The following is a 13,680-nucleotide window of genomic DNA, read 5'->3' on the forward strand; positions in this document are numbered from 1 at the left end:
ATGGAATATTACTCAGCCATCAGAAAGGATGAATACCCAACTTTTACATCAACATGGATGGGACTGGAGGAGATTATGCTAAGTGAAATAAGTCAAGCAGAGAAAATCAATTATCATATGGTTTCACTTATTTGTGGAACATAAGGAATAGCATGGAGGACATTAGGAGGAGGAAGGGAAAAATGGGGAGGGGGAATTGGAGGGGGAGACGAACCATGAGAGACTATGGACTCTGAGAAACAAACTGAGGGTTTTAGAGGGGAGGGGGGGAGGATGGGTTAGCCTGGTGACGGGTATTAAGGAGGGCACGTACTGCATGGAGCACTGGGTATTATACGCAAACAATGAATCATGGAACTCTACATCAAGAACTAATGATGTATTGTATGGTGACTAACATAACATAATAAAATTAAATTAAATTTTAAAAAAAGTGGCAGCTCCCATTAGAATTGTGGCACCTTACCAATGATGTGGCTCCCTGCCCTGATAGCCAGTAAAGACAAAATGGTGACCACCAGTGCCACTCTTACTTAGCACGTTACGTGGTATACGTACACCAGTATATGCATGTAAGTAAAGCTTGAGGCTCATCTGTAATTTCCTGAATGCATCCAAATAGAAGGATTCAGAGATAGGCACTTAAAAAAAGCTCATGCAACAATAAATAGACGAAGTGTACTTAATGTCACCAACTTCATTAGCATGCCCATGCTAAAACAGCCCAGGATGGTCTTGGAAGCCTTATGTTTATGTGATGAAATTGAACTGTGGAAGTGAGCATAAAGGACCAGCCTGCTTAGATTTCCTACTCAGGGCCCCTCAGAAAGAATTTTTATATTTTTATCTGGATTTTTTTTTTTTTTTTCAAATGGCTAGGTACTTGGCCGTTGGTGAGATCCTGAACCTGGTTAATTCACGTGCATCTGTGGAGGCCCTCTGAGCTGAGTATTTAGACTTCATATCTGGACATCCTTTTCTCCCCCGATATTTGAAATAGATATGAAACTTTTACTGGGCTGTGTATCTTTAACTAGACAAGGAGAAATGGATACTGATTTTATCTTCTTTTTAACCTGTGCGTTCCTGAGGGCAGGAGGCTTGATTTTTTTCCAGTTTTTTTTTTTAAGATTTTATTTATTTGTCAGAGAGAGAGAGTGAACACAAGCAGGGGGAGCGGCAGCAGGAGAAGCAGACTCCCCACTGAGCAAAGAGCCCGATGCGGAACTCGATCCCAGGACCCTGGGATCATGACCTGAGCCGAAGGCAGACACCCAACCAACTGAGCCACCCAGGCATCCCTATTTTTTCTAATTATTTTTATTTTCCATCAAAATAAGACATAATTTACAACATCACATAATGATAAAAAGACTTCTTTTTTTTTTTTAAGACTTCTAATGAAAAATAGTAACCCCCCCCCTCCCCGTGACACCCATTCCTGTCCTAGACTGCTCCCCAAAGGCTTTCCCTCTCCACTCCATTAGGGACTTCTTCTGTTACTTACCTTACATATTTTGATACAAAATTGTCATACTGTTATTTTCGTCACTCTCCGGTTGAGAAATTTGCTCTCCTACATAGCATTTTCTTCCCTGCTGGATGTACCCTCGCTCCCCACCCATGTCTTCTCAATATACTTATGCAGGTTCCTCAATCCCTTTTCCAAACCCTTGAGGCCAGATAGGTTTCCAATCCAGAATCTGGAGGACTTTGGAAACGTAATACAGTCATATACCATGGATTACTTAATGCCTCCAGTGGAGTCTGAGGCAACACTCCGTAATGAAGCACATTACATTTCTGCAACAAACCATATGAATATGGGTACCAAGTGGGATAAATAAAGACTATAAATAAACTCATGTCAGTTCGGGTCAGGTTTTGCCATCAGATGATGTTGCTGCAAACGTGCAAAAATCTAACTTCACAGAGCTTTTGGGACCCAACTTAATATAAAGAAATATGGACCAAGATCATCAATTGGTTAAATCCGTAATCAGTGTTTAGGTTATTATGACAATGTACATATTGTTCTGTGCTGAGCCAGGTGGCATAGTGGGTGTATAGGATTTTGGATTTTCTCATGAAACCTTTGTTTTTCTCAGAGTTATTTTTCATTAGCTTGGTTTTTTATATACTCATGACTAATTATTTCCATGCTCTAAAAGGTCTGACAGATCCTATCAATATTTAGTCTGTAGGAGCCTTCCTCCTGTGGATGCTCTGTCCTCTTCTTCCACACGTGGCATGGCTGTTCTTCAGCCCTGCTGCACACCCGCCGTACTTGACTTGCCATCATCATTCTCTTGTCTTCTTTCTTGGTGTCCACCATCATTTCAGCAGAGTATTCTCTAACAGCTTTTGGAGAAAGTGTACTTGAGAAGTTACTTTTTATTGACCCCTTGTATTATCATTTTGCAGGGTAGAGAATTTGAATTTGGACACAATTTTTTTTAAGATTTTATTTGAGAGAGTGAGAGAGAGAGAGCACGAGCAGGGAGAAGGAGCAGAGGCAGAGGGAGAAGCAGGCTCCTCGCTGAGCAGGGAGCCCGATGCGGGACTTGATCCCGGGACCCTGGGATCATGACCTGAGCCGAAGGCAGACGCTTAACTGACTGAGCCACCTAGGTGCTCAGTTTTTCCTCAGTATTTTTAAGACCTCTCTTTTTGATTTCTGGTTCCGTTGTTGCTGTTGAGCTGTCTGATGACCTTCTGACTCCTGATCCTTTAGAGTGACAGCGTTTTCCCCTCTGGATGCTTTCAGTATCTTGCTTTATTTCTAGCCTTCTTACTGTGAAGCTTTTAAAATTCTTGTGTTGGGCGTGGAGTGAGAATGTTTAATCAGAAGACTCATCTTCTTTGACTCTGAGAATTTTTCTTGTATTTTCACCTTTGATGACTTCCTCCCCTCCAATTTATATCTTTGGAATTCCCATTAAGATTGAGGCTCAGAGCACCTCTGAAGCTTCCCAAGTTTACACAATTAGTGATACATACTGCTTTCCTAAGGTTGTTTAATATCCTTCTGTCTTAAAATTGAGAACCCACTAAGCACACATTATTGTTTTGACACCAGAGCATGAGATTTAGGTGGGGACGTGTGAATGACGTTACAATCATGCTTTTTCTCTGATCGCCTCTGAAAATACCCTAAATAAAACAATCTGTTCTGGGCACTTGGGTGGCTCAGTTGCATCGGGCTCCCTGCTCAGCAGGGAGTCTGCTTCTCCCTCTCCCCCCACCCCCTGCTTGTGATCTCTCCCTCTTTCAAATAAAAAAAATAAATAAAATCTTTAAAAAAAATCTGTTCTATTTTAACAGGCATTGAAGGGAGCATAGTTAAAGTACGGGGCCATGGCCTCACAGATGAGATTCTGCCCCTGGATTTTGCCCTTCTACTTACTAGCTCTATGACTCTGGCTGAGTCACTTAAATTTCCCTGTTCCTTAGTTTGCTCATTTATAAAGTGGGGATGTAATAATAGAACCTACTTTATATTGTGATGAGGATTAAATGAATTAATACATGGAAAACCCATAGAAAAGTTCATGGCAGAGTTAACGTAATCAAGAAATTTTAGGTATTATTTTTATGACAGCATATCCAGTTTCTAAGGTGATACTCACTTCTGAAAGAGGGTTAGTAGTTCATCTTTCTTTTATGTGCAGGATCATAAATGACTGTGAGAAAGAGTCTCCCTAGAAACGACAAGAATAATAATGTTGCTCACTGTGTCTGCCCGCTCAGGAAGGCTGGGCTTCAGGCATGTCAGTCTAGGTGTTTGTCTGCCCACTAAAGAATCTGCCTTTCCTTTCCCGCGGTGACTGTAAATATCAGGAACAAAACACAAGAGTGGGTGTCCCAGCAAGGAGGACGGTGAACCCCTAGAGAAGCACAGCTCCTAACAGCACTTAAAAAGATAGTCAACATGATTATACATGGACAAAGTCTGAGAATGGAAATAGTGATGTGATAGAATGATGGGAGGTAAATGATTTTCAGAGCTGTTTTTACAATAAATAAGATTTTTTTAAAAATGAAGGAAGTGCACAGGATTCCCAGCACAGGGCATACAGAAACGAAAAACCCAACAGCAGGGAAGGCAAGATGCCAGGTTAAAAGCCTCACCTAAGACTCCACAAGCTTTTTTTTTTTTTTAAATTAACATAATGTTATTTGTTTCAGGGGTATAGGTCTGTGATTCATCAGTCTTAACACGATTCCCAGTGCTCACCATAGCACATACCCTCCCCAATGTCCATCACCCAGCCACCCCATCCCTCCCACCCCCCTCCACTCCAGCAACCCTCAGTTTGTTTCCTGAGATTAAGAGTCTCTTATGGTTTGTCTCCCTCTCTGGTTTTGTCTTGTTTCATTTTTCCCTCCCTTCCCCTATGATCCTCTGTCTTGTTTTCTCAAATTCTTCATATCAGTGAGATCACATGATACATGTCTTTCGCTGATTGACTTATTTCACTTAGCATAATACCCTCTAGTTCTGTCCATGTCGTTGGGCAAATTGCAAGATTTCAGTCTTTTTGATGGCTGCATAATATTCCATTGCACAAGCTTTTATCATAACATAGTTCTGTGACTTGCATTAGGATTCCTCTTTATATTTCCTCCAATCTTCTGCCTAATTTTTTTTATCCTTGCTTTGAGGCAAAATTATATTTCAGCCTCTTGGGTAATAATTGAAATAGGACGAAAGCGTGGAGTTGGTCATGTGGTGGGTGAGTGTACCTATAATCAGAAGGCAGTGCTAGTCAACGTCTGGGTCTGTTGTCTTTTGCTCATTAGGAATGATGTTCCCAACATTCGGCGACATCCATTTGGCCCCCTTTTCTGATGAACAGCTCTACATGGAACACTACTCCAGAGCCAACTTTTGGTAATGTTCTCTTCTCTCTTCCATCCTTTTTCCTTTAGAGTACGCCAGAGTTTTTGGTTTGGGTTTGCCCTTTGGGGTTATATAATTGGTGGGGGGTGGGGATGGGGTGCTGTGCCCTGTAGGATGTTTAGCAACACCCTTGGCTTCAACGTGCTAGATGCCAGTAGTGCATTTCCCCTAGTTGTGACAGCTCAAAATGTCTCCAGACACTGCCGAATGTTCCCGGCAGGGGAAGGGGCACATAAAATCATCCCCTGTTGAGAACCACTGGAGTGGACAAACCAGGGAGCTTCTTAGGCGCCATCAACCATCCAGAAGACCGCCTGTTGCTGGAATGACAGCATCCTCCCCCTACTGCTGCCCCTCGCTTCCCCCTTTCCACCATCCATTCCTTGGGCTCGGGGCTATGGCTTCTGTTAGAACGGACCTTGGTCAGAGGACAGGGGAATCAGTACATCTTGATGTAAATGAATCGATCGAAAAATTTTTTTGGAGTTTTCGCACTAATGGGCTATTGGCCTTTGGACAGTTCGCTTCACCTTTTGAGACTCGGTTTCTTCATTTGTAAGATGAGAACTAATACAAAACAAAACCCTCGCCAGTTCTAAACCAACATTCTGTCTGGCATTCTTTTTTGAGCACTGGTTTTTATAAGGAGAAAGAAGGAAGGAGAATGATGATATTGGACCCATGGGAGGGAGAAACGGAACAGATAGCATCCGAGTGGGGACGTTAGGTGTGTAGGAGGACAGGCACGCGTTGGCAGATGGGTGAGGAGGGCTGCTAACATGTAAGCTTTGAGTTCCAGCTGACGTATGCAGAGCCCTTCCAACACAGACAGCCACAGTTGATTTCTGGATTTTTTCTCTTTGTAATCCTGTCTTTTGGTGAAGAAGCAGGAGCTGGGAGGTACTTTGGTTTCCCAGGTTACAAGTTCTTTGAAGAGTAGGGTCAAAGGGCTGAAATTTTTTCTTTCTCTCTGTTTTTTTTTTTTCTTGTAAAATAGACTTTCCTTGCACAGATTTGCATTTTGTGGTTTCTGCTCAATCTGTAATTTTGAAACTCCCAAGCCACATGCTTCCTAATGGGAGTGAAAGCCTCTTGGCGTGTGATGGGGAAACCTTAATTATGATCATTGTTCTGTGAGGTCATGCTGACCTGAAATGTTTATATTTTAACTGTAAACCTCCTGAGTCAGTGACGAGGTTGGAGAAGCAGGGATTTCAGGTAACAGAATCGACCAGATTACTGTCCCCGATGGGGCAGCACGGGAGTACGTTGTCCTGGCAGTCCTCCGTGACTCCCCAACTCTACCATCTGCTGCCATCTTAGTACCTTGAGAATGAATGTTAATGATCACAGTGGATTGGCGAGGCTCACCATCAGCATACAAATATACTGCTATTTATTCCATCTCAAAAGAAAAAAATAACCTTTTTTATCTCTCACTTCCCCAGTTAGCTACCACCCATCTCTCTTAGCCCCTTTGCAGCAAAATTCCTCAAAAAGCATTGTCTGTCCTCCCAGTCTCCAACTCTTTCCTTCAATTTCTGTCTTAAGACGTTCCTCCATGATGGCCCTTACCCAGGGTCACCAGTGTGCTGACCTCCACGTTGCTAAATATAGTGGTCCGTCCTCCCTTGTCAGCTTATTTAACCCATTATGTACATTTGAGCAGCATTTGAAATGCCCCATCATCTTTTAATTTCTCTCCTGCCTCACTGGTCACTTTCTCAACCAGTCTCTCCCTGGTTGTTACATGTCTTTTTCACCTCCTGACGTTGGAGTGCCCCAGGACACAGTCTTGGACCTCCTCTTTGTCCACAGTTACTGACTTGGTGAGCTCACCCATTCCTTAGCTTCAGATGCCATCTGTATGCGAAGGATTCTCAAAGGTATTATCATCTAGCTCACACATGTTCTGGGAACTCTATATTTTTATAGCCAACGGCCTCCTGGGCATCCCCCCTTGAAGAGACTTACCAACTCCTCATCTCACCCACTTCCCCCCAAAATCTGCGCTACTCATAGTCTTTCCATCTCAATTGATGATAACGTTGTCCTCCCAATCATTCAGGCCCCAAACCTTGGAGGCCCTTCTTTCTTTGTCCCCATGTCTAAACCATCAAGAAATTCTGTTTGTTCTACTTTTGAATTATACCCAGAATCTGTCCAATTCTCATTATATTTGCTGTTCTCCCTTGTTCCCAACACTGTCATCTCTCATCTTTCATCTCGATTACTGCAGTACCTTCTTAACCTATTCCCAGCATTCCCAGAGCCTTCTGGTAAATTCTGTCCAGTCTGGCTCCTCATTTCCTATGACCGTGTTCATTCAGCTCTAGCCAGATAGGCGTCCCTGCTGATTTTCAGGCACATCCAACCACCTTAGAGCCTTTGCATTTGCTTATCCTCCTATGTGGAATACTTTCCCCCCGATATTCACATGGCTAATTCCTTCACCTCCATGCCACCTCTCCTGGGCATCCTGTTTAAAATGGTAGCCATACCACTCTTTTTTTTTTTTTTTTTTTTTTTAAAGATTTTTTTTATTTATTTGACAGAGAGAGACAGCGAGAGAGGGAACACAAGCAGGGGGAGTGGGAGAGGGAGAAGCAGGCTTCCCGCCGAGCAGGGAGCCCGATGCGGGGCTCGATCCCAGGACCCTGGGATCATGACCTGAGCCGAAGGCAGACGCTTAACGACTGAGCCACCCAGGCGCCCCATTAAAATGGTAGCCATACCACTCTTGATCCCACTTTTTCTGCTTTGTGTTTTTGCTGTAGCACTTACCACCTCCTAAAAGACATATAATTCCTTTATTTATTATTGTTTATTGTCACCATCCTTACTGGTAGAATGTAAGCACTGCAAAAACCCAAATTCTGTCAGATTTCACTAACGTAAACCAAGCACACTCCATCCCAAGTGCCTGTCACATGGTAGATCCTCAGTAAATATTTTTGAATGGGTAAAAACTCCAGTAATCTCAAGTAAGTACGCAAATAATTACTATTAAGATTTTAGTTGTCATCGCTTTGATTTTTCTAATTTTTTTTTACAAAATTAGGATAATACCATAAATATCATTATGTAGCTCTTTTACTTCTTAAAATTTTATTTTTTATTTTTCTTTTGATTTCAATACCTTGTCGACATGTTCTCATATCTTCTCAATATTCTCTTGCTGCAGAGTATTTCTTTTGTGACTATATCGTAATTTGCCAACTCAAGCTCCAGTGCTAGATATTAAATTATTTTAATTGCCGATTTAATCCTTATAAAATCCATAAATTTACAAGAAACAACACTAAGGTATTGTTTTTATATTCTACCAGAATATAGAATTTTATAGAATTCTATATCCTAAATTTTATAAGAACACTTAAGTGAACATCCTTTTATAGAAATCTTGGTTTGCATTCTGATTATTTCCTTACAATAAATTGCTAGAAGCAGAATTACTGGACCAAAAGGTGTGAAGAAGGATCTTTAAAAAAATTATTCTTATATATTGCCAAATTGCCCTGTAGAAAAGTTTTACCAATTAACACTTCCACCAGTAGTATATGAGAATGTCTGCTGAGTCTTGCCCATACGGGCTATGTTTTTTTAAATGCCAATTTGATTTGCAAAAAAAAATGGTGGCCAGTTTATTTTTAATCTGTATGTCTTTGATAGTTAGTGCATTTGAACGGTTTTATTTTTAGTCAACAAACATGAAAAAAGTGTTTTAAAAAATATATAGTTAACAAAATTCACAGCCTTCGCTCTCCTTGTGATTCCCCTCCCTCTATGAAGAGGTTTCTGCATTAGGCGACTGGATGCGGGCCTTTGGTCGCATTGGTGCAGGGAACAGGTGGTGAAAGCATGTGCAGTTTCCATTAGAAGAGGCATAGAAGTGGAAATGCTGGCTGAGAGGAGGGAGAGGGATGCAAATAATAATAATAATAATAATGAGTTTAGCTATATACTAAAGAAGGGAGCTGAGAAACTGAGGGATAACAGGCCAAGTAAATCAGATCATTAGGTGTAACCAGTGATCAGTCCTCACCTGCCTTTCTCATCAAGGACACTTGGCCCCGGGGACTCCTCACTTCACTTCTGGAGCCTAAACCTGGTTTTCCTCCTTCCTAATTGGTCCCGACTTCGTCTCCTTTGCTGATTCTTCCTCATGACCCAAGTCTTCAGTGTTGGATTGATTCCAAGTTGGCTCTTACTGTCTTCCCCTTTCTGTCTCTACTCACCCCCTTACTGATTTCATTGCATCTCCTGGGCTGTAAATACTGTCTTTATGCCAACGACTCCCGTAGTGAGAACTGCAGCCTAGAACTCTCCCTGGAACCATAGACTTTAGGTGTCCAACTGGCTGCTGCTGACAACTCTACTTGGATATCTCTTGGGCATCTTAAATTCAACATGTCCAAAAGCAAGCTGCTGACCTTTGTCACCACCCCCTGCTCACCCCTGCAAAATAAAAACACAACGAGCAAAACAAAAAACCCTGCTTCTACTGCAGTCTTGCAAGCCTTTCAACCTATTTCCTCTTTTTAAACAGCAACCAAAATGATCTTGATAACGTATTAATTCAGATCATAGTTTTCCTTTCCATTTACTTGGCCTGTTTCCTCTGCTCAAAACCTCCAATGGCTTCCCGGAAACTTCTACATCATAAAAGGCAAAGTTCTCACTGTGGATGCTAAGACCCTCCAGGATGTGGTTCCACCCTGCTACCCCTGTGATGTCATCTCTTCCCACTCCTTTCTCATCCTCTCTGTCTTCACTGGCTGGTCTCCTCGGCTCCCCTTGAACATACTGGGCTAGCTGCCACCTCCTGGCCACTCCCTCTGCCAGACATGCAAATGACCCCATGGCTCACTCTCACCTTCTTCAGGTCGTAGCTCACATGCCGTCTTCCCAGGAGACCTGCTCTCAGTTACCAGTTGTCATCTCTTCGCTCCTGGAAGTCCGTATCCTGCTTCTCACTTCATTTTCTCATACTCCACTTACTATCATCTGCTGGATTATATGTTTTTACTTATTTATTTAATTTACTGTCTATCTCCCTTGTGAGACAACAGGTTTCCATAATAGTGGCTGTTGTGTTTTGCGCTGTGTCCGCATCATCAACCTCGCTAATAGTAGCTGTTCAATGCGCTTTTGTTAACTGCAAGATAAATGCATTGACATAAGAATTCTTTACATATTAAGGATATTAAGACTTCATTGTATTTTCTTCAGAATTTTCAGTTTGCCCTGTTACAGTCTTTGTGATGGTTTTCACCACAAAAGAAGTAAAAATATTTTTGTGTTGCTGGATTGACCAAGATTTTCTTTGATATTTCCTAAGACTAGCATTAACTTCTACTTCTTTCATGTTTTCACTTTTTCCATTTAACATTTTAAAAAATGTGATGTTTAACTCTAAAATTCATTTTCATTTAAGTGGTAAGCACAGAACTTTATCCTTTCTCGAAAACCAGTTAGGAGGCTGTCTGAGTAGACAAGAGTACCACATTCTGATGTTAGTACCAGTCACCTACAAAATTAGTAACTTTCTTATCTGATTAATATATCTTGCCCCTGATTAATTAAGATTCTGAAAAGTACTTCCTGAGAATAAGGCTCAGTCATGAGGAAACGTTGTCCCGGCTGTAAAGCTTCCTTATGTGATGGGTACTACTGCCTTTATTGAAACTAATTGGCTCAGGGGTTTTAAGCCAAGTCCTTTAAATACAACTTCAAATTGATTCTTGTATCAAGAAAAACATATACATAGGATCGATTAAGAGGAGCAAGCAAATATTCTCAAGAAGTTTGAGTCGGAACTAATTTGCCTTATTACGTTTATTACAATTATACAACATAAAAGCATAGGCAAAATAGGAAGTAGTTAAAAGCTGGATGATTCAGACTCTAGAGCCACATTGAACTGTGTTTAATTCTTGGTTCTGTCAATTACTAACTGTAAAACCTTAGCCCAGTCAATTTAATCTCTCTGAGACACAATTTCCTTATTCCTAAATTAAAGATACTAATATTCCCTACCTGGGGATGGGGAGTTTCAGAGATGGGTCCTCTACTTGTACTTTGCTACCATGATAGCCCTTTCTTCACAGGCCAGTGTGAGGGTTCTGCCAGATGCTGAATGTATTCCAGTTGTGCATTTGGGGACTCAGAAAATAACCACAGGGTGGATAGGAACCCATCAGATACCTGTGTGGTGGGCTTGGTCTGAAAGTTTACTTACTAGCTGTCCTCCATAAGCCTTTATTAACCAGAGGCATTCTGAATCTCCTGGCATCAATATCAGCTCATTTCTCAGATCCTCTGGAGAAAAACCGGAGAACATTAGCCATGTGTGCTTGTGGTGACACTGCAGTGTGATTTCTCAGAGGCTGGGCCTCCACTTCATTCATGGACCAGTGGGCTCTAGATCCATAAACAGTGTCTGGAAATTGGACCTGGAAATTGGGTGAAGGACCTAATCTTTCCATTGTGACAGCTGACATCATCCTGCCTACCAGCTGGCAAATTTGTTATTGTTGTTGTTGTTGTTGTGATATCATTTGAACACTATCCTAGTTAACTCTACATCTCTTTGACTTCTCTGGGAACACTAGGATCTGTTAACAACCACCACAGGTCAAGGCTCCCTCACTGTCACTCTAGCCTGGCTTCCCAACACTGTAATTATGTCATTCTTGACTGTGACAGTTAATTACTGCTCTCCTAATTCTGACATCTGAAATTCCATCCAAGTTGTGCTCATTGGGAACACAATGTAATGGTGGCAGCAGCGTCGTCGTTGATCTACTGAGGATAGCCACCTTCAGCTTCCCAAAGATGCCACTGCTCTCCTATTACCTTTAGGAAAGGAGGGTTTCTTGGGCCTTTCCTGAGAACATAGTCAGGAGAGATGTTCTTAGGTCTTACATGGTAGATCCTTCTAGCATTTCCATCTCTCTGAAACTTCTGACTCCTTCCTTACTACTGTGATCAGAAATTCTGGAATCTCCACTTCATTGACTACAGGCCATCATGATGACCAAGCTACAAAGTGACATCCTAATGGACTGTTAGGTCTAGTGTTTTGCTGGAACACTGAATTCTGTGAGTGCCCATGTCGATGAATTGTGCCCTATCCTGACCTATATTCTACTCTTCCTAGTCGTAACACCCTTAAAATATACTCCTATATGTATTTCCCTGGTTCTTAGCAGAGTATACTATCCAACTTGTGCAGCTTCTTAGGTATGTAAGTTATCCTCACCCAGAATAGGCATTGTACTTCCTGCTCAGGCTGTGCTTGAGTTATTAGCCTGACAGCCATGAGAGACCAGTAGCCTGAAAGCAGTGGGCAGTAGTGAAGCTGATCCTGAGGAGAACAAAACTACCTTGCAAGGCACAGTCTTCAGGAGAGGTGGTTGTGCAGTCTTCGGGCAGCTATTCTGCTCAGACGAGATGGAGAATTCTGCTTCTGCTGGCCAGAAGTCTTCAGGAGAGTTGGGAAGATGTGTCCAGGATTCTCTGCCTTGTTCATTCAACTATCCCAATCGCAGGTCACAGGGCCCTACTCTTCTGATCAGGGGCCCAGCTATGATACATAAGACTTGTAAAGGTTGCATTCCCCATCTCCTCTGCAGTTCTTCTACTCTTGCTGTTTTATTCTCTTGAGGTTAGCTTGGGTTCCCCAAGAAACTAGGTGTTACACACAGTTTGTAAGCTACCACTTTATTAAGGAATGTAATCCCAGCAAAACAAGAATGAGGAGAAATAAGAGTGAGTCAGGGAAGGAGGGAGGGCTAATGCAAAAGTGCATTACTGAGCTGACCACCACATGGTAATCAAACACCAAGAAATTGCTTGATCCCCCAGGACCATCTCAAGAGGTTGAATGAACTACAAGACAGTGTATACAGAGGATTAGGGAGGTTTATCCACTGGCTGTTTTCTCCGCCTTGGTCGACTGTTCACCCCTCAACATTAACTAGCCTGCACACTTCGGGGTTGTGCCTGTGTGGACACCAAATGGGTCTCATGGCATCCATACCCCCCCCCGAGTCAACAGGAATACCCTGGGGCGGAAGTGGAAAGACACACGGTACAGGCCTGAGGTGGGGCATTATCGGGTTGTGCCCCTGAGGGGTCAGATGAGCCCACACCTTGGCACAGCAGGTCAGAACACATGGCTGAGGATTCCAGAGAGAGGTAAGACTGAGAGGATCTGAGGTGGCACTTAAAAGGTGACGTACCACTTAAGGAACCAAAAGATGCTTCCCAGTCTCCTTTACAGAGAAATGTGCATGGATGGTGGGCATCCATCGTGCTTGACAACAGTAGTGCCAATTGAATGATATCAGGGATGACAGAGGTGGATATCCTGGAGTCAGTTGTTCTTTGTGGAAATCAGAAGTCTGTGCTTGCAAAAGAGGAGAGAAGATGAATGTGAGAATTCTGCCATAGGCAGTGCGAGATCCCTTCTTGCACCTTTCCGCTCTCAAGTCTACAAAGTGCCTTATTGACCATGATGCTGCTGAGAGACACATTATTTTTAATGTCCATTCAACTGAATGGACAAACTGCTAAATCTCCTGTGAAGGTAATGGATGGTTTGCTCCCAGGCCAATTCTGCCCCCAAACTGAAATTTCTACTAAAGGTTCTTTTGGCATAGCTAGTGTTCCAGGCCTTCTGGTCTTTCCCAAAAATACATTTGGCCCTGATAGTCACTGGTACACAGAAACACCCTGTGGACCAAATAGGAACATTTCAAATTGCAACGTGA

The 13,680-nt window shown here is 42.4% G+C and overlaps 1 protein-coding gene across 2 annotated transcripts in view; it reads left to right on the top strand.

Moving 5' to 3' along the window:
- Positions 1–13,680, top strand: part of LOC116646688 (histone-arginine methyltransferase CARM1-like) — a 281,582-nt gene that overhangs the window by 242,074 nt on the left and 25,828 nt on the right. For both annotated transcript variants that reach the window (XM_032427556.1, XM_032427557.1), the window contains exon 7: positions 4,804–4,894. In XM_032427556.1, coding sequence (XP_032283447.1) covers positions 4,804–4,894 — 91 coding nt within the window. The remainder of the gene's footprint in view (positions 1–4,803; positions 4,895–13,680) is intronic.

The sequence above is a fragment of the Phoca vitulina genome, unplaced genomic scaffold (assembly GCF_004348235.1).
Source record: "Phoca vitulina isolate PV1807 unplaced genomic scaffold, GSC_HSeal_1.0 scaffold37, whole genome shotgun sequence".
Classification (NCBI taxonomy): Eukaryota; Metazoa; Chordata; class Mammalia; order Carnivora; family Phocidae; genus Phoca; species Phoca vitulina.